The sequence below is a fragment of the Electrophorus electricus genome, chromosome 22, assembly GCF_013358815.1.
Source record: "Electrophorus electricus isolate fEleEle1 chromosome 22, fEleEle1.pri, whole genome shotgun sequence".
NCBI classification, from domain to species: Eukaryota; Metazoa; Chordata; class Actinopteri; order Gymnotiformes; family Gymnotidae; genus Electrophorus; species Electrophorus electricus.
In genome coordinates, this window is record NC_049556.1 from 8759008 (window position 1) to 8780356 (window position 21349).

The window sequence follows — 21349 nt, forward strand, 5'->3', positions numbered from 1 at the left end:
CATACTGCTTTAAATCAAATCACAGTAAGATTAAGAAGTCGGTGTTTCAAGACAGGAAGAACTACATGGCTTTAACAGCAAGTGAAAAAATTATATATTAGGCTTTTGGGCTCACAATGATTTTTTTTTACGAAGCAACATTTAGCAATTTTTCCATTTTTAGGCAACAGGCTTCAGGAGGCAGGTGAGCTATTGGTTTGAGGCTGAGGGCAACATGCCTTAGAGAACAGGGGTATTATTTTGAGGCAGAAGGCTGCAGTTTGGGGGAGACTGCTGTTCTCTTGCCCTGTGCTGAGGGGGCGTGACTGTTCTCTTGCCCCGCCTTCTATCCTGCTCCTTATATATTTATTCCCATTTCAGAACAGATTTATTCTCACTCTTCATATGTGAACCAGTGACAAATTTGCATGAGAATGCCTCCTCTATACTTAATTCATGTGTCTACTTTTTTCCACACGTATAAAAGTTTACTAACTGAAGTTCATAAGCGTATGTGTACCTTTTTATATTGTTATTAATCTATTCGGCTTTTATTGTTTCTTGATTTTTCTTTACTGTGTAGGTTCTTAAAGGAGATCAGCAGATCTAAATGTATGTGAAAAAGAATGCCAAAAGCATGACTATGTAAAACATTTTGTGGTGACTTACCTTTCAATGATGTTATTTATGGTGTGTGTGTGTGAGAGTTTAAATATAATAATGTAATGCCTTATTTAAGTCTCTGTAGAAATTATTTTTAAAATTGGTGTCTCTTTTTAATAATACAACCTTGCTCACTCAAATGGCCTTTCTAAAGAATTGTAGCGTACCCCTTTTTCATGTAGGACTAGTCGTCGATCAGGCACTGCCCTCTAGTGGCAATTATAAATAAAGTGAAAATTAGTTTTGCTTAAAAAAATAACAGCATTATATTTTACATAATTTTTTTTTTTTAATCTTTTTTCCCCCTCTGGAACAGTGATCAGAGATCTTGTCTCACTTAGCAAAGCCCAGTTAAAAGAGACATTTCCCACGGACCTACTGAATGAATATTGCTCGTCCACTCGTTTCCTGCCTGATGTACTGAGAAATGATCCTCGGTTAAGCCGCTGGGAGCATGTGCTCCTGTAGGTGGTTTTTAAAGGGCTCCCAGTAAACAGATCCCGAACTAAGGAGACACGTTGGCGTGCTCCTGCGCTCGTAGGGGAGTGGCCCGTCGGAAACGCCTCTGAGGCTCCTGAATCAGTCTGCTATTTTTCTCTTCCCTCCTCCAAAGACCGAAGAAGTGAGTAAAACTTTCCGAGGAAACATGGCGGAGAGTCGAATACTCTTATGAAACAGTTTTCGGCGACACTCATTATCGCGGACCTCCGGGACATGGTGCGCGCTTGCAGACTCCTCGCTCGAATATTTTGAAGGTAAAATGTTTTTATTTTATAATATAATAATTTTGTTTATGCCCACGGCGCAACCTGCGTGCCAGGCGCCGGCGCGCAAAGTTTGCCAAAAGGCGTCCACTGCTGTAACGATCTTGTTTTTCACAGCCAGGTCCTGTGCATGAGTGCAAATTACGCCTTGCTCGTTTTCCCCGTTATTTGTTTTTTAAGTTGTGCGAGAGTCGTCTTTGTAATCGACCGAAACGCTCGCTTTGCGGTGAGTCATGAATGAAACCCCGACGCTCCGCCGCATGTTTGTGACGGACGTTGCCGTGGTTTTTGGTTTTTGTTTTTAAGAAGGGGGGCCTCTGACTGAATTCCTCCGCAGAGACTGGGCCACGTATCGGCACTAGGGAATTTGGGTTTTTCTTCCGTCCATCACCTGCCTGCTCTCCATGGAGCTTCTGTAATGGAGAGTACCTGCAGGGATCCGGCTCCTGTAGATTCGCTCAGGAGGGTCTAGCCAAAATGTACATCTAGCTGACGATTTTATCCAAAGTGACTTACAATTATGACTGAGTACAACCTGAACAATTGAGGGTTAAGGGTCTTGCTCATTGGCGACTTGGCAGTGGTGGGGCTTGAACCAGTAACCGTCCAATTACAAGTCAAGTACCTTAACCACTGAGCTACCACTGCTCCATGAAGGCTTTTGGTGTTGGGAAAAACAGTCAACTCGCACCCAAAGTGGTGGAAGAGATTGTAGTTTAGGAAATAATGAGCTCTTGGTTTAGCATCCATGCTTTTAACTAGGCTTAATACTTAATAATTATGTTTGTTGAGGCTAGGATACACATTTTGTTGCTTAAAATTGGATTATTGTGGAATTTTTTAAACACTCAAGTAATATTTTGCCCTCTTTTTGACCAATCTCCAAGACAAAATGTGAAATTAACATTACTACTGCCACTGAAACCCTGTGGGTGTTGTGGGAACCCTCAGTGAGAGGCTCAGGTTATTTGCAGTCATTGTTAGATGACTTGGGTGTTTAAAATTCACTGCCATTTGAAACAGTCTCTGCATGCTTGTTTTCCATTCAAATGTGGCTTTTAGGTAGATTTCCTCATAGTTTCCATGCCTTCAACTCTAGTTCGCCTAAGAGCCGCATGCAGGTTGTGTTTTTTTTGTTTTGTTTTTGTTTTTTGTTAACATGCCGTAAAACCGACCTCTGGGTTCAGATGTAGGTAAATCTGACTTGTAACTGTAAAATGCATATTCAGAGTGTTCAGTAGTAGGTACAGGCCTATCTCACTTGCGCGCGCGCGCACGCGCGTGTGTGTGTGTGTGTGTGTGTGTGTGTGTGTGCGTGCGTGCGTGCGCATGCAGAGGAGAGAGATAAAACCACACACACAGAGCTCGTGTTTCTTTGAGCATTTTTGTCCCCACTGTTTCCAGGGTGTCAGGAAAGATAAAAGACAACAGCTGTTTTCTCTTCGTAGCCTGTCCGTTGCTTGCTTATCTTTTTATTGCTACGTCGGACTCTTGCTACCCGTCTCCATGGGTGCCAGTGTGAAGGATGGAGAGCAGACCTTTTATGTTCGTTCCAGGTAGGAATTTCTTTGACCTCAATAGTGTAAGCCAGGAAGTCCAATTGGCAGAAGTGGTTGATGTGGCCTTTCCTTGTTTGAGTTCATTTCCCATTTTGTGTGTGTGTGTGAGAGCATCTTTCTTCTTTTTGAACCTTGGACCAGACAACCCTCTTTGTTTGTTTCTAATTGAAAGGAGTAGACTGTGTAGCTCTCTCAGCAACCAAAAACCCATGACCCCACCAGACCTTGCACAAAACCATGTTTTATTTTATTCGCACTGTTGGAACCCAATTGCCTTCAACATTTTTTTCCAGCAGATAGATCCAGTGTTTGAAATTTAATCCATTTCTGCTGAAGGAGACTGGTAATCTAGAGCTGGTACACCCAAGCTGGTTTTGTCCTGCTCTGCCACCTGAATCTTTAATGGCAGGATTTAAACTTTAATGCTGATCTGGTGATCCTGTGAAGTTTCCCCTCTTTTGCGTCTGGTCCTGCACTCTGTGGCCGCGCCATTGCCAACCAGAAAGTCGCCTGCTAGTGGCGGTGGGGCCAGAGCTTGGTGGGCTCCGATCAGCAGTATGTACGGCGAATTTTGTTAGTAACCGGACAGCGATGCAGTGTTGATGTACCCTGGCATAATAGATTTTGAAAAGAAATGCTGACTGTGGGGGTTAATGTGCAAATTTCAATTTGAGGTTTTTACTCTCACTCGGTTTGAGGTTATTCTGCAGTAGCATAAGCGCCATGGCAAAGCCATTTCAGGGAATGCAAAGAAAAGAAAAATATTCTTGAATAGAATTGCCATGCACACTTATGCAGTTGCAAATTCTTTGCAGTTAATGACCTGCCTGTTGTCTCTCAGCGTTTGACATCACCATATGCCACATATTCTCCTGTGATGCTCTGCCAGCCGTACGATGCACATTCTCAGTTCCCTGTTTTTGCATTCGTGAATATGTAAACTGGAAGCGGAGCTGTCTGTAGACTGGGCCCAGCCTGTCAAGAACACACCCTTTCTCGGCCCAGAAAACCTTAGTTGTGTTGGCCATAGGTTTTGGATCTTTCTGCAAAGCATAGTGCCTCTTTTTAGGAATTTGTTTGGTTTGGGAAGTTAAAATACTTCCTTAGTTCATCCTGTTGCTACGTAACACAGTAACACTACTAAAGACAAACGAAGAATTAGTACCACATGCTGCCATGCATGTCCATCCTACAGGCTTCCACAGATGTGTGTGTGTGTGTGTGTGTGTGTGTGTGGTTTTTGTTTTTCCTTCCACAGCACACCTTCTCCATTTCATCGCTGGTCCAGGGTAATTTCCATCTCATCTTTCAGTAAAACCATCACCCCCCCACCCCTCCCCCAAAAAAGCAGGCACTTTTAGTTTTTATGCACACTTACTTTTTAGCCTGTTGTGACCTGGCCTTTCTTTTCTTGACTCTTCCTAGCGGTTTCCAGTCATCCTGTATAGAATTCCTGAGTTGTTTTTTCCTTCCTGCTTGGAAGTGCCCCTTTATCATTCTCTATTGTGGTCCAGCATGTGCAGACGGCCACGTTTTTTTTTTTTTGTTGTTTGTTTTTGTTTTTTTCCCTACTGCTTTCTAAATGCCTCAACTAAGACGTTCTCTCTGATCAGTTTGTTCTGATTTCTCAGTTTCAGGGCTGCATGCCTTACTTGTTTTGACACATCTGTAGTCGTCCTGGCAATAGAGCAATGGACCTCAGATGCAAATGCTACATCAAGAATAAAACTTTACACTTTTTGTTAGCTGATGTGTGCGTGAGCTACATTTACACCGACAGCACTTGGCAGACGCTCATGTCCGGACTGACGCGCACAAATGCTTTGTTGTCTCCTCAGAAAACACTGATCTATTGATCTATTTGGGCTTGGGTCCAGAGATGGCCTAAATGTGCTATGCAGTATTCCGAGCTGCTTAGTGAATGTGCTTTGATCATAAGAAAAGAAAAAAAAAAGGTTTCGGAGTTGCAAAGTGCCGTGAGCACGTTAGCTAGCAAGGAAAGTACTTTGTCCTGTGCAACAGCAACAAAGTACAACCGGAACGGCGTCTGCACTGAGGTCACTCTGGGCAAAGTGTGGGATTTGCTTCGGGCAAGAGGATTTTCTCAGCTTGGCCTTGAATACCTGGCTAAAAACCCGCCCGCTCCCCATGAAGTGGTATTCTCCATGACAGAGTCCCCACGGTCATCTGGGTGAGCAGGCTTAATGATGTTCAGGAACACAAGAGGCTTTGTGAGCTTTTTGTAGTCTAACTGATTGACGTCACCCCATCCCCTCCCGTGTGTGTGTTTTTTGTTTTGTTTTTTTGTTTTTTTTTAAAGCATTTAGTGTAATGGAACATATTACTTGACTATGAGAATAGAGTAGCTAACAGCAGGGATCAGAGCACCGTGAAGTGGGTCCTAGTGTTCCAAAACAACTATAGGTGTATTGCTCAGCTACAGGGAAGAGGGCTGCTAAATGATATATAAAAATCATCATATCACCGCGTGGTCCTCATCGCATCCAGCACTGAGACACTTCTCAGGAGATTGGACCTCTGACAATACTCATAGCTCTTCACTTTCTGGAACTTCTAGATGATTGGCTCAGTTGTCCTCCTTTTATCTGTGTTAAATGCAGTCTTCAGCGGGGTTTACGGGGGAAATAACGGGCTGAGCGGTCAGGGGTGGTGAATCCCAATTTGAAGTCCAATGACGAGATCGTTATTTCTCTCAACCCTGAATCTGCAGTTATATTTTCATATAAAAGTTTCCACCTAACATGATGACACAACTCCTGAAATCTGATTGGTTTATCTGAGACACAAGCTCATACTACTACTTGTTTCACTTCAAAGTCAGTATGTGTATACTGGGATAACGTAAGTTATGTGGTGCTCACAAAATAAAAAGTCAGATTTTAAGCAGTCGTAAGGTATCGTCTTTTAATTTATCCCATCCCCACTTTGACCCGTGAGGTCTTGATTGAGATTCGCACATCAGTCACAGTTATCTCAGAAAACATTACCATGATATCAGTGGTGCGTTTAGAAGAATTTGCCCATGTGGACAAATACAAGTGACGGAATGCAGTGCAGATCTTTTGCACTATACCGTTCAGGTGCCAAGCTGTCTTTCTAATCCCCGTGTGCGCCCCCTGGTAATCGGAGTCTACAGTTGGCAGCAGGTGTCCGGAGAGGACGAAGACGCCCAGCTCCGCTGTGACCAGCTTAAGCTGGGCTTACCGTTTGACCTTGCACCCCAACGGCAACACACCCGCATGCCACTACAATAAGGAGGGCAGGACCAAATGCTTCGGACCGCTCGATCGAAGCCTCCCTGGAGTAGTGGCCCTGTACCGAGTTTTGAGGCACAGCGAGGTGTGAGTGCGACGTACAGACGCGGGGCGGACGGACAGGTTGGAGAGCTAGAGATGGCCCTGCTGCGCAGGTGTTATGGGAGTTGGAAAAAGATCCGCAACAGGTAGACTATGGTTTGAACATGTTTGGTGATGAGAAGGTTTGTTCCAGCAATGCAGTAATGAGCTTTAGTAGTTCGGGCCCTTTTAAAAATTCTCTTGGTTTTAAACATTATTTTTCTGTTTGTAGTCCATAAACAACTTTTAATATTTTGGGTGTTTTTGTGCGCTAAGCTGGATGTTTGTGAATGGTGTAAAAGCGTGTGTATGCACGCATGCGCGCCACATGAGCGTGTGCACGTGAGATCACATCAAAACAGAAATGTCCTTGATTTAAGTTCGAAAACTAGGGGGAAAAAAGTACATTCTGTAATGAACAGCACTGGTTTTATAAAGTACAAAAGACAAAGTCTTTTTTTTTTTTTTCTCCAAAACTGCAAGGCAAAAAAAGATCTGTTTTGTTGATTGAAGTATGTGGCGGATGTGTGACCTCGTATCATTGGCGAGGAGTAAATGCAAATGAGTCTGGGTGATGGCCAGCGAACCAAAGAAAGTAAGATCCAGGCAAGAGCAAGTTCATGTCAGTATTTGTACTAGATATGAAAGACTGCCGGAGTCTAAAACTCCTATTTAAAAAAGAGGAGAAAAAAAAAGACTTCCTGAAAAATGCCTTCTGATATTTCCTTAAAGATCCAGTCAGGAACAACCAAAAGGGTGCAACATTGCCCTCGGCTGTAGCTCGAAGTACGCTAACCGGGTGGGAAATGTGTTTGGTATATTTTATACTGTATTATGTCTATATATATATATTACACATTTGCTGTGGTCAGGGTTGGGTAGTAATGCTACCCAGAATGCTGTTCTGTGATCAGGATACCAAAAGGTAACTAACTATCCTGTAGCAGTAAGCAGTAACATGGATAACACGTATATTTGAAAAATGTGGTTACTAGCAGGCTCATGGTTTTTCTTTTTTTGAAATTGAGTGAACGGTTGCCATGTCGAGTGTTGCACTGCAACAGAATCAGATCCACTTTACTCCTGAGTGCGTTTTGAGTCTATTCATTCCCTTGTGATTTCTGACAGGAAGCACTTTTGCATTCGTGAGATTCTACTTGTGACATTCACGCCTTTTCTTTGCTTGCATTAATGTACACAACACAATTTCAGAGGGATTAGCTTTGTTGATGTAGGGATTTGTTTCAATGTGGATGCGAGATTTTTATACACGGGATTTGTTTCATGGACACGGTGTTTCTTTTGACTAAGTGTCAAGTAAAGTTCTTGACGAAATAAGTCGAGGACAATGAACATTAATAAACATGAAGTTAACGTTCCAGTGTTGGCCAGATGGCTGATTTTCATCTGAAGTCCCTGGGGCCAGATGTTATAGCCCATATAACAATAAACACCAACAGTAATACAACCTCTATATAAACAGTTTTAAAAAACATTTTATACACAGGCAAGCAAACTTTTTAATCTTGTTGACGGGGCTTAGTATTTAACAATTCATGTGAAAAAATCCTGGTTGGCAAGTAGCAATTTTCTTAAATTACATATAAAAGCAGTTTTGCTATTAGGAATGTGAAAGGGCAAAATATTCCAAAAATGTGCCGATGTCATTGAAGAGGCCATGATGGGTTTTCCTAAAAGGAAAGAGACGGCTTCCTCTTGAAATTGATCTGAAAACCCTCAGTTCGGGAGTTCAACTTGGTACACACACCAAGCGAAAGTGGTGTTGAGCCATATGGAATCTTACAGTTTGCAAATGCTTGCCTTGTTTATCATTTATCACTTATCACTTTTCCCAGCTCTTAAAGTTGGGCTTAGCATGAATCTTATAATGACATGTAATTGCTTAGCATTTAAATGAACATGTTTTCTTAAGTAGATCTGCAATGTGTCTGCAGTGCAGCTATTTTTAAATAAATGTCCCCAGGTAACCAAAAAACAAACTTCCAGAGAAATAACTACAATAAAAAATCCTTTGAGGCCAGGGGGAAAGAGCAATTGATGCCTATTATCTCATTTAATCGGCCATTCCCTCATGAAATGAATTTTCATCTGTGCGCAGTTGCAGATTATTAAAACAGCCGGTCACCGATGCTGAATCTTTGTCCTGCAGTTATTACATAACATGATGCTTGCACTCTGGTGGGTGGAAGTGAAGAATCAAGATTATGATCAGACTTTCAAGATGCATCCCTTCCTAAGCGCATGCACGACCGAACTTTGTCCTGTTCAGTATGAACAGTTCTGTCCTAAACATAAAAGCAGACTGCCAAAACTCTAAACTTGTGTGGGATACACTGGAGCCTGCCAGTTTCACAGGACTGGAGGAATCAGGCATGATCCAGCAAAGGGTCTTTTCAGCAGGCCTGGACTTCTGCAGAAGGGACGCGTTTATGTGGATAACTTTAACACGTCTGCTGAGTACAGGAATCGGCACAGAGAAACTGCAGGAACTCGCTGGTGACCATCGCGGCTGGCACCGTGGTGGACTAGTGTTTCGAAACTCGTTAGCAGTTAATGGGTTAAAAAGTAATGAGAGTACCTTCCTTTAATACAGTAATAATTTGGATTGGGTTACAGATACATTTTAATAGGTAATCAGGAATCTGTAACAGAATCCGTTTTTAAAGTAACCATCCCATCCCTGACCATTGTTGGTATTGAAAAGGAAGCAGAAGCCTTTATTGTGGTGGTACTGAAAACAGACCTGCGATTTGAGCCATGGAGACCAATCATTGGAGACCAAATGAAATGATCTAAGTGCCTGTGTGCGTGCGTGTAGATCGCTGGAGTCTCTGTGGACTTGGGCCGAGATAAGCGGTCGCAGCGGGTCACAGAGTGCCCCCATGTGACCTCATTCCTTACATTCCTCCACTCGGGCTGCAACCTACAGCTGCTGGTGAATCGATTTGCACCGAATGAGCTTGGTTGTCTGCAAAAGTCAGTCTCGACGATCGTTCATATGCAAGCACATCCGCACACGCGTGGTGAGCGAGCGACACACTGAAAAGGTGGGTGTGGTGATTGCGGTGTTTATTGTCAATTGTATCACTCCTTTCATTCCCACCCTCTGCAACACTCAAGTCAAGATTTCTTTGTCATGCAAGTATATAATTATATTTTTAAAAATAGCTATTAAAAAGAACACATTGCAAAATGAAACTGCATCACAGTTTGGGTTAGCAGATAAAAGGGTAGCAGATAAAAACAAGGAACTAATAATAAAATGGGAATTGCAGGAATATAGAGTGTTGTGCATAAATTTGAACAATAAATAAAATCCTTTACAATCTAAAATAATACACATTCAGTTGGGAACCATTCAGGATTCAGTCATTTCTGCTGTTCCATCTTCCACTGTGTTCAAGAGACTGAAGGCAGTACTGCATGCTGCAGTATTTCCTGCTCAGGGGGGTACAGGTCCTGAAGGGTGGATGGAGTCTTCCATTATCCCGGTGTGTGGACCCAAAGATTCCCTCCGCTATCCTTACTGCCCTCCTCAGGGCGTTTTGTCTGAGACGTTCCAGCTCTCAATCTACAGACAAATATATCTGGTCAAGACGCTCTCTATGGTGCCTCCGTAGACAGTGGAGAGGATTGATGTGTTCGGATGTGCTCTCTTAAGAGTGGTAGGGTACAGGGACCAGGTCAGGTTATCAGCAGCAAGCACCCCGAGGAACTTGGTATGTTGTATTAATTGGCAATTCAAAAACACCAGCCAATGGTATAAATGGTTAACAGAACAATTCATTACAAAAACCTTTTGTCTAAGTTCACTGCTATTGGTTGGACATACAATTTGTTTTTTGCAGAACTACCCAGGCCACATAGGTTGGGCTAAAACATACATGGCCAATAAACTACTTGTGAGAGAAACGTTAATTGTTTTTTACTTGTTTAGTGCTTTTCTTAGATGTGTGTGAGTTACTGTGTTATTGTATGTAGTGGTTTTCAAACTGTATACAATAATTTGAGGGGTGTGTGTGGGGGGTTGACACCCCTTAGAAGTGGCAGGGGAAATGGCTATGTACAGCATCTCGGAAGTTTCAGTCCACCACAAGGTTTCCTTACTGTCCGAGTCCTTGCACGGAAAACACAACAATGGAGCCTCTCCTCCATCCTGCCATCCAGTAGGTGGAATTAATTCTCATTGGCTGTCTGCTGCAGTCTTTAAACACAACCTGAAGACTCATCTCTTTTAAAAGCACTTGAATGTAACATTCATGCACTTATAGGAAGTCTTTATATATGCACTTGAACTGTCTTATCTAGGAATTATCTTGTATTATATTGCATTGTATTTCTTAATTTAGATTGCAGCCCTGACTCTTGTGTATGGCAGTGTCTTGGTTTAAGGGAATTTATGAATGAATCCATTTGTTGTTTTGAAGGATTTCTTAGGCGACAGCTAAGCAGTGTCGTATGTTGCTCTGGATAAGAGCTTTAAGGTAAACAGAAAATTGAGATTGCTGTGGCGTGACGCTGGAGGGCAAGATTCAGGCGAACTCGTCCAGAAACTCAAACCAGAACTCCAGAGACCCGTGGGTGTAAGGAACAGCACCATTCTGGCAATGGACAGAAATACGTTTTAATCTGTATTTTGAAGAAGTTGAACGTGAAGTAATTGTTCGTACACTGTGACTAACCATGAAACTGTGACATCGTATGAACGGGGTTTTTTTAGGGCGGGGGGAAGAAGAGTGTCACTGCTTGTGTGTATTTGCTCTTTTCGCAAGTGTGTGTTATGTAAGGTTCCATTTGAAAGAGAAGGGAAAACGAGATTTATTTACCTGAGATTTTCCCTATCTCGGAAACTGGAAACCAGATATGGTGCTTGGCCTGTTTTGAATTCTTTTGCCCGTCTTTTGACATTCTTTTTTTCATCAACATGACTTGGAAACTTTCCAAACTTTCCAAGTATTTCGTCCAGCGTCTGCGTTTCCTGGCTGTGTGTGTGTGTGTGTGTGTGTGTGTGTGTGTATTTTGTTTGACTGCCAAAGCTGAGTCAGACAGACCCAGTGAGCTCAGCTGACGGTCATACGGATGATGACGCATCACAGAACATCTTTTTTTTTTTTTTTTTTTTTCCCCCACTTTGCGCTCACGCTGATCCGCCTCTTCCCCTGCCCACCGCTCTAATCCCACTCTGACTTTGTCGACCTGTGCTGCCCCCTGTAGGATGGAGGCCTCATGTCTGGAGCTGGCTCTAGAGGGCGAGCGTCTGTGCAAGTCGGGAGACTACCGGGCGGGCGTCTCCTTCTTCGAGTCGGCCATCCAGGTGGGCACGGAGGACCTGCAGATTCTCAGTGCCATCTACAGTCAGCTCGGGAACGCCTACTTCCACCAGCAGGACTACACTAAAGCGCTGGAGTTCCACCACCATGATCTCACCCTCACCAGGTGCGCTTCTGCAATGTTCTCGGACACATTTAAAGGGTATCGGCACAACAAGGGTCGTTTTCCATTAAACTGTGTTGCTCTCCAAATGGCTTCATTCCCTCACACCGTCCCAATCACTAAGATCCTCAGGCATCGGCCTGTTTTACATTCCACACACCACGCTGTCCACCATAAGAGCAAGGTTATATAGAGCTACTGCCCCTCAACCCCCCCCCCCCCCCCATTTTGGGGCTAGATCATTAAAGTTTGTTATTAATGTTGATGGTATTGTTCTTTTTATTTTTATTTCAATATTCTACCTATATATTTTTTTTCTCTTCTCAGAACAATTGGAGATCAACTGGGAGAAGCCAAAGCTAGTGGTAACCTTGGAAACACACTTAAAGTTCTGGGTCGATATGAGGAGGCTGCAGCTTGTTGCCAGAGACACCTTGATATTTCTAGAATGCTCCACGACAAAGTTAGTGTGTCTTTATGTCTGCATTAATGAAGTTTCTTTTAGCATGTGATAAAGTATAATGGCAAAAGTTGTGCTGTTCAAAGAAGTGTTGTGAAATTCTCAACAGAAAATACTTTAAAAACACCTTTTGAAATGACCTGTAACCATATTTCCAAACTATTTTAAGAGTCCATAAACTTTAGTTTAAATTGTAGGCGTCAATCCATTTTAGATATGTCATCAGTAGTGGTTGTTTGCCTCAAGACTGATGTGTGTGTGTGTGTGTGTGTGTGTGTGTGTGTGTGTGTGTGTGTGCGTGCGTGTGTGTGGTTTTGGTAGGTGGGGCAGGCACGGGCCCTCTATAATTACGGGAATGTGTACCACGCCAAGGGGAAGAACATATGTTGGAGTGGGGCTGACCCTGGAGACTTCCCTGAGGAAGCTCGCACTGCTTTGAGGAAAGCTTCAGAGTACTATGAGTAAGTGCGTATGCGTGTTTTGTAAAATACAGTTTACTAGCACACATTTACTGAAAGCAAACAAATGATATAAAAAAAAAAAAAAAGCTGTTAGAATCTTACGCAAGGTTGTAAAAAAAAACCTTCATTACGAAGCTTGTCCTTATTTGTCTGTGCATGTCTGTGCAGTTAAGTTTCTGCCGTCCTGTAGTAGTACCGTCCAATCAGATCACTTGTGCGTTGACCATGCATCAGTTTGCGACCTGAATTAATCCTAATTTTCGTAACAGAATCTCAGTGTCCAGGTCTAGCATCGGTCTGGGATAAGGAACCTATTACTCTCAGCTAAGTTAAAGACACAATATGTCTTTATTTAAAGCTCAAATAGGGCATCAAGGCAAGTCTTTGTAACTGCTAGGTACATGTTGACAGTCACCTGCATACATAGGAGCTCTTTAATTGACATTCTGTTCACTGTTCATTTGGAGAATTCAGACCTTTTTTTAAGTATATTTGCCAACTCAAATATTGAGTACAATTCATTGTACGTTTTAAAAAATGTTTCAAAGGCTTACGCATGTCATATAGAAATGAATGATTCTTTTTTTTTTTGTTAAAGAATCACTGTGTACAAAACATGGTTGCATGTGTATATCAGACGCAGTGGTATGCAGGGTCGGTCAGAGCTGGATTTAACATGGCAAAAGTGATTCTGTGGTTAGAAAGCGACCACGGATGAAAGGCAATCGGATGACTGACAACCAGAGGTGTAACGATGCCCTCTGCTCATGATTCAATACGATTCACGATACTGTGCTGACAATTTGATTCTCAAACTGAATTTGAAATTTGAAACATTAGATTTTTTTTTCTGTATTAAGTGTTGAAACAATGCAAATGCAAAAAAAAAAGGAACAGAAGTTTACAATTGTAAACAAAACGTACCGTAAACAAATGTAGTTTCATCACAGATTAAATAACCAAGAGTAAACATCCCTTTTTATTTCTGAAGCATAAACACTGCAAAATCCAGTGTAAATATTAAACAAGTTTTATTACCCTGAAAATACAAGATGAAAAAAGGAAACATGGTTTATAACACGCTATTGAACCAAAACGTGCTATTGTAATGGCTTTGCCTTTGGTCAAGTGCGACCTCTGGTGTTGAAACAATGCAACTGCATTAGATATGTTCCGTTTATTGTGCCATCATCTATTGCCATGATGCACATTGTCTCATTTATGCATCGCAATGAATTCTCTTGTCATTGCACTCCTAACAACAGATAGCGACTAGGCTATAAGCTCATCTACTCATAAACCTACTCATCCCAGTTATGTGGTGATTTGTTTGGTGTTTTTCATTTCTGTTCAGGGCGAACCTGTCTATCGTGAAGGAGCTGGGGGACAGAGCCGCCCAAGGGAGAACGTACGGTAACCTTGGCAACACTCAGTACCTGCTCGGAAACTTTCAGAATGCTGTCCTGGCTCACGAACAGGTACGCGTCCATCCTGAAACGTGCTGCTGTTTTATGAAACCTGTGTATAAACGCTCTTAGGAAACCTCATTGCAAGGATATCCACGTGTTCCCATTGCAGTGCGTTACGCACATGCTCACAGTCATCCCGCGTCCCCTACGCAGGTGATCACGGTGCAATCGAACGCGCAGATCCGGAAGAAGCGCATTTAAGCGTTAACATGAGCGGTGGAGGCAATGCTAAGGGAGGTTCGGTTTATGTTCCTAGCGTCTCCTCATCGCCAAGGAGTTCGGAGACCGGGCTGCCGAGAGACGGGCATACTGTAACCTGGGAAACGCCTACATCTTCCTGGGCCAGTTTGAGGTGGCGGCCGAGCACTACAAGTAAAGTTCGATGTTTGTTTCTTTCGGTTCCTACATGCAGCCTAACATTTGGTCTAAACGTCTCAGCTGAACTTTTTTTAGCACCACTTTCGTCAACAGTCCAGTTCAGGAAATGCAGGGGCGAGGTTTGGCCATCTGGTAGCGTTTTCCGTCTCTTTTGTGTCTTATTTGACCGGCTGTGCACAGACGCACGCTGCAGCTGGCCCGGCAGCTGAGGGACAGAGCGGTGGAGGCACAGGCCTGCTACAGCCTGGGCAACACCTACACCCTCCTGCAGGACTACGAGAGAGCCATTGACTATCACCTCAAACACCTGGTCATCGCACAGGACCTGAGGGACAGGTAAAAAAGCCGGTGCTGCCGTGTATGAGGATGAACCGCCCGCGCACACACACACACGCACACACACACACACAGACTGACACTGTCAGTGTGCTGCAGTCTGCTGAGCACAGCAAGCATGCAGTACAAAAATAAACCCAGAGCCATGAGCACAAACCAGCCCTATCCTCATGTCCACAAGCTTCAGTGAAAACCATAACACGCACACACGGGCAATACACAGTGTTAAGTTGTAATGTGTTTGTGAGGTAGAATGTGATGATATTCCTCTTATTTTTCATAATTCATATACTTCAAGAGAAGCATATAGAAATAACAAGAATAATTCAAGAATAACATTTTTTCACGTGTCCTTCATCCATGTTGGAGCAGCGTTAAAAGCCAACACGTCCAAACACCCACTCATAAAAACTGTAGCTGAGCATAAATACTGGGACGATCAAAAACATTTGAAAGAGAGACTTTCAGTTACTTGAAGACTTACTTCAGTACTACTTCAATCACTGTAATATCATTGCATAGTGAGTGTTGTACTTTTATAACTGTATGGTGCCTCTCTTTCCTGTGTGCGTGTGCGTGTGTGTGCGTGTGCGTGTGTGTGCGTGTGTGTGCGTGTGTGTGCGTGTGTGTAGGATAGGCGAAGGGAGAGCTTGCTGGAGTTTAGGGAACGCCCATACAGCTCTGGGAAATCACGAACAGGCCTTACACTTTGCAGAGAAACATCTGGAGATCTCTAAAGAGGTGTGTGCGTGAGTCTGTGTGCGTGCATGTGCACGTGTGTGCATGATTCTCTGTCTTGTCCATATGCAAGGTCAGACCACTGGAAGCAGATTCCAGGAAATGCTCAACGTATTAAGAGTCCAGCAGAGCTACACAACCCACATCAGTATGTAACAAGCATTACCATCGTGTGTGTGTGTGTGTGTGTGTGTGTGTGTGTGCGTGTGTGTGCGCGCATCAGATCGGAGATCGTAACGGGGAACTGACGGCCACGATGAATGTCTCGGACCTGCAGCTGGTCTTGGGCCTGACACAGAACAACAGCACCACCTATACAGACGGCCTCCACAACCATACCAGCGGGAGCAGCAGTCCCCATGGTAACACTACTCTGCCCACCCATTCGTCCATCCAGCCACTCCTCCAGGGTCGTGGTGCACCCCTCCACCTCGTCTGGTTCATTCTTTTCCATTTTCCACACATTTCTTCTGTCCATCTACTGATCTCGTCCAATGTCCTTTTAACGAATGGCTTTGTTCCTCTCAAAACGCTGTCCGTGCAGGACCTTCGCCGTGGATGGGTTTTGCTCTGGTTATAAGAGAACATGGTGCGGTTTGACCGACAGCTGCCTGAGCTCTGTGTGCTTCTGCCTCCGCAGTGAAACCCAGGACGGGCCGGAGACCAAGCATGGAGAACATGGAGCTTATGAAACTCAGTCGAGACAAGAGTCCTGTGAGTCCACACGCGTGCACACATGCGCGCGCGCACACACACTCCTGACGTATTCCATAATTTGTGTGTGTGTCTGTGTGTGGACGCTGTATAGGGGCCAGCTGATGATGACGACACCGCTCCCAAGCAGCCTAAACCTTCCCCCATAGCCAAGACCTCCTCCAAGCTGTTCTTCATCAATCGCTTCAAAAGCAAGAAACAGAAGCCCATTGGAGGAAGCCCCAATAAAATGCACCCAGACCAAACGAGCCCTCCCCGTTCACCCCAGCTAGAGCCAAAGGTGCTCGCTCCCTCATCCATTCTCTCATTTATTCACTCTTTCATACATCATGCATTCATTTGTTTGGAACCTTGCAAGTGTTGGATCGATTGCTCTAGAAACGCTTTACTTTGTAGCTGTTGGCTAGTGGGCGCTGGAAACAGCCAGGCTGCAAAGCTAACCTCCCTCCCTCCCTCTGTAAGGACGCGCCAGACAATCTGAGCGACGAGGGCTTTTTTGATCTCCTCAGCCGTTTCCAAGGCAACCGGATGGATGACCAGCGGTGCACCTTGGCGGGCCACTCGAGCCGAGCCTCCACCCCATCCCTGTCTGCAGCCGTTAGGAATTGTGAGCTAATCCTACCCCGTGACCTCTGTGACTGTTGTGTCTGTAAAAAAAAACAAAACCTAATTTTCTACGGGGAATCAGTGCTGAACTGACAAAGCGCCTCCGTAATGTTCTTAACTGTGTGGGTTCCTCAGTTTCTAATACTTAGATTGGCTTCACAACCTGAAACTTTTAACAGTCTATTTCTGCATCTATAGTGGAGGCCTCAGACCAGCCTGGGCATTTCCTAGACCTGCTGGCCAGCTCGCAGAGCCAGCGGCTGGACGAGCAGCGGGCGAGCGTGAGCGGCCTGCCAGGCCTGCGCTTGGACAAGTCGGCCAGCCAGGCCGTGCTCAGCCAGCTCATAGCCGGCAGCAATGGCAGGGAGACGAACGAAGATTTCTTCGACATGCTCATCAAGTGCCAGGTGAAGCGTACCGCCACCCACACCTGTCTGACGAGGGGATAAAACGTTGTAGTGGTGAGGTTGTCGCGTAGTGTGTGTGTGTGTGTGTGCTCTGCTGCTTAGCACGAAATAGGTTGCCTAACTCTGCGTTCGCTTATTTTCAGGAAACGTTCTTTAATGTAAATTCACATGGACATGTTTCTCCAGTTTCCATATTGCAGAAATTAAACCTCGTTAGGGCAGTGCAAGTTACCTCAGATTTTTGGACACTAAATGTGCTTTGTGCTTGAACGCGTTCTGAACACGATTGAACAGCTGCAGGCACCTTCTCAGATTCTTCTCAGATTCCCAAAATGCAGAGCTCTTTTTTTTTTCCCCCTTTTTCTTGAGTAAAAGAATTCCGAAATGTATTGACCAGACCAATCAATGCTTTCTCAGGGTTCCCGTCTGGACGACCAGAGGTGCGCCCCTCCTCCACCCCCGGCACGAGGCCCCACGGTCCCAGACGAGGACTTCTTCAGCCTCGTCCTCCGCTCACAAGCCAAGCGCATGGACGAACAGCGCGTCATACTGCCCCCCGACCCCACCCCTGCCCACCTCAACCCAGACTGAGCCGGGCCGCGGACACCACGTCTAGCGATGAGGGGTGGGCGTGGGGAGGTGGGGCTTTAGGACCCAGGTGCTTATGAGGCTCCTCATTTTCTCACAGAGCGCAAAAAAGGCCTCGCTCAGTTGGTCAAAAATGAGAAGCAGCGGAAAGCCAGAACGTGTGCGTTAGAAGATTATAGAGGACTGCTGTCAGTTTTATTTCGGTGCATGACGATGAAGGATCATCAAACACTCGATCCGCCTTTCGAGGAGTTCCCCGACCCCTTTCTACTCCCACCCCAAAAAAAGCACAGTGGAGACACGGATGAAGTTTTAAGAACAAGAACAATGAGTCAAAGACTGTAATGTTAAGATAATTTGCGAGTGAGAGGGAAGCGTCGCATCAGGTTTGGGAAACTCGTTCTTTAGTAAATATTTGGAAGGATTGTCTGCTGGATTACGGAGCGGTTAGGAGTGTGGCGGGGTTTTACGCAGGATCGGGACAAAGCTACCGTCTTATCCTCAGGGTCTGAACACTACACACTGTGTCTGAATATTTGTTTATATTCCGTTCTCCCGAGGGGTTCCTGGCTGAGGACAAAGACCTTCATGCAGATTTTTAACTAACATGGTAGATTTTATGATTTCATGTAATCAGGGATCACCTTTTTCCCATAGTATATTTTGACTTGCTTTATATTGTTTCTTAAGTATGTTCACGAAGTTTGAAATTGGGTAATATTCTTGGAAGTCAGAGAAGACAACATATGCTTGACAAAAAAAACCCCAAACAAATTTAGTTATTGTCTCTATTTTTACATCATATTTTAGGTGGTGCAGAGAATAAAAGAATTCTACTGGGAAAAGCCTGACCGTCTTTTTTCTTAATTCACACATTTGCGAGACAAATGACGTTCATTTTAATTGAATGTACTGGTGCGTGTTCATCGAAAGAAAAGAGTTCTGGCACATGAAGTTATGTTAGCGCAGTTTCTTCTTTTATGCCAATCCAAGAGAAGAACAAGCATTATTCATCATTAAGCTACAGCAGTGTGTTTTATACCAAAGTTTACCAAACACCAGCAGTAAAGACCCACTCTGTGCAAGGGCGCCCCCTCTGACTGGTGTGGGTCTGGTGGGAGAGGCTTCTGGTGGGTTTTCTGCTCCAATATCCCTCGGAAGCTAAAGAACGCCGTACTGAACTGCAGGACCGGCGTGCGGGGCCTCCTATATTGAACCTGGATGAGATTTCTGCCGTCCCCTGAGGTAACGCTTCTTCATAATCCGTTCGCATACTGCTATCCCATGACCCCAAACCTTTTAAATATGGGAACAGATGACAGAAACTTAAGGATTTTTGGTTTATTTTTTTATGATGTGCGGTACTAAGCGATTTGTTATGTTCCATGTTGCGCATATTAATTATTCTGTAATTCAATCTTGCCTGCCATAAATGGGAATGAAGGATGGCCTCTTCACAAACTTCGCTTGCTAATCCAGGAAGGTGTTGGGCGTCTCCCACTTGCTGTTATCAAACATCGCTGAGGCTGGATTGGGAATAATCTCTGTGCCCTGGAAAAATGTATTAAAATATGAAAGAAAGGTAAAGGAGATATTTGCTCGTCAATTATATATTACAGGCCATCTTAAGCCTTCACTTGCGTTGCCTAAAACAATCAGTATGCTAGAAAACGTCATGCATTTTTATTTTTATTAGTGAATATCTACTTTGTGTCTCTGCAATAACTCCTCATATGGAGGCTGAGTGGACCGATGTTTCAAATCTGGATCTCACGATTGACCGCATCATGGCTACTGGAAAAAATCAGTATTGTTTAGGAATGATTAATTACCATCTACATGGCTTTTTAAAGTCATATCTTAACTTAAGTTAAATGATGGCATCTACTTTACCCTGCACCTCTGTGTGTTTGGCCATGTAGAGGAAGCCCCGGCCCAGGGCAATGATGGCGGCTTCAGATCCAGCTTCAAACACGTCGGCACCTGGAACCGTGTTACCAGGTTCTCCTCATGGAGCCCTGCTACAACATGTGCTGTGCTCTGGGGAGGAAAATGAAATCGCACCCCCCAAAAAAAACCCAAAACAGTGCTGTAATCAGGGCCTTTTTGCACATAACTGCATTCAGTACTGTGAAAGGCAAAAATAATAAATATTTAAAAAATTTAAAATTACAACTTGGAGCAGCTTCATGTTGGTCACATAACCACTTCTGTGAAAGTTTATATTTTCAGCACTGTATTTCCTGTACATGAGGAGGGGTCTCTGTTGCATTTTTTAAAAATGGTTTATTATGGATTATTGGTTTTGATTTTTTATCATTTACATTCCTTGCAGTCCATGTACAGTCATATTATCTAAACATGGCAGATAAGAGCTGTGTTGGATATATGGAGACCTGAACCCTCCGTGAGCTCTTCAAACAGCTGTGTCCTCATTCAGAACCGCTGGTCAGGGCACTCGCGATGGCCAAACCCCAGAGAGCAGACGAAGGCCACTCCAAAGCTGGTGATCAGATGCAGACTGAAGGGTTTTACTGTAGAAGGCACGCACGGTACGAAATGATCGTCACAGTGGCAGGTCTGCAGTTACGAGGTTCCTCCTTGTGCTTCCTGACAGACATTTTTAAGATGTGGTGATAAAAAAAACTCAATAAAATATCAAATGTTTAAGTTCTGCTCGTGAGGGGCTGAAGAGCTGAACCAAATGTGTTACAGCAAGGAAGACACTGTAGTGTTTTTCTACTAGTCTTGGATGAGTTAATGTTAAGGAAGACACAGTGTAGTGTTTTTCTACTAGTCTTGGATGAGTTAATGTTAAGGAAGACGCAGTGTAGTGTTTTTCTACTAGTCTTGGATGAGTTAATGTTAAGGAAGACGCAGTGTAGTGTTTTTCTACTAGTCTTGGATGAGTTAATGTTAAGGATGCTTCGCAGTTCGAGGGCAGTGTCACGTGGGAGTTGTAGTGGGTGATGTGAGATCTCTCAGCAGAGCTTTTCAAACTTCCCCTGACAGTGATGCTCCATCTAATTCTTTCTACTCATCCTCCCTTTATTCATCATTTACTCATCAAAATCTAATTTTTAGGATTTTCCTAAAACAAGCCTGTATTTTCATTATTTCCCAACTAATAATAAATTTGATTTTCCAGTCTCCATGTATCAGATGCATTATCTTTCCTTCTTTTAGGGATATAAATTACCACCACAGACCTTGATCCCTCCTCAGCTAGTCGGATCTGGGAAATAGCTGGTGCAGATTATCCAAAACTTTCAGCAGTTTTATGCAATGTAGTATGTCTGTATTATTATTTGGCAGTTATAGTGCACACACATATCAAACCTCTCCAGCACAAATATGCTATTTTGTGCTTTATTTAAAGGAGTGAAAGACAAAATTGCAAACGGAATAAATAAAAAA

General features: G+C 43.9%; 1 protein-coding gene across 1 annotated transcript; it reads left to right on the top strand.

The window, feature by feature from the left end:
- The first annotated feature begins 968 nt into the window (after positions 1 to 968).
- On the top strand, positions 969 to 18779 carry gpsm2l (G protein signaling modulator 2, like). The gene is made up of 14 exons (XM_027028916.2): positions 969 to 1397; positions 11557 to 11778; positions 12103 to 12238; positions 12557 to 12696; positions 14051 to 14174; positions 14422 to 14537; positions 14724 to 14879; positions 15512 to 15620; positions 15841 to 15979; positions 16258 to 16331; positions 16426 to 16611; positions 16794 to 16938; positions 17136 to 17344; positions 17762 to 18779. The coding sequence occupies exons 2-14, from the start codon at positions 11558 to 11560 to the stop codon at positions 17933 to 17935; spliced, it is 1929 nt and encodes a 642-aa protein (XP_026884717.2). The 5' UTR covers positions 969 to 1397; position 11557; the 3' UTR covers positions 17936 to 18779.
- The last annotated feature ends 2570 nt before the right edge of the window (positions 18780 to 21349 follow it).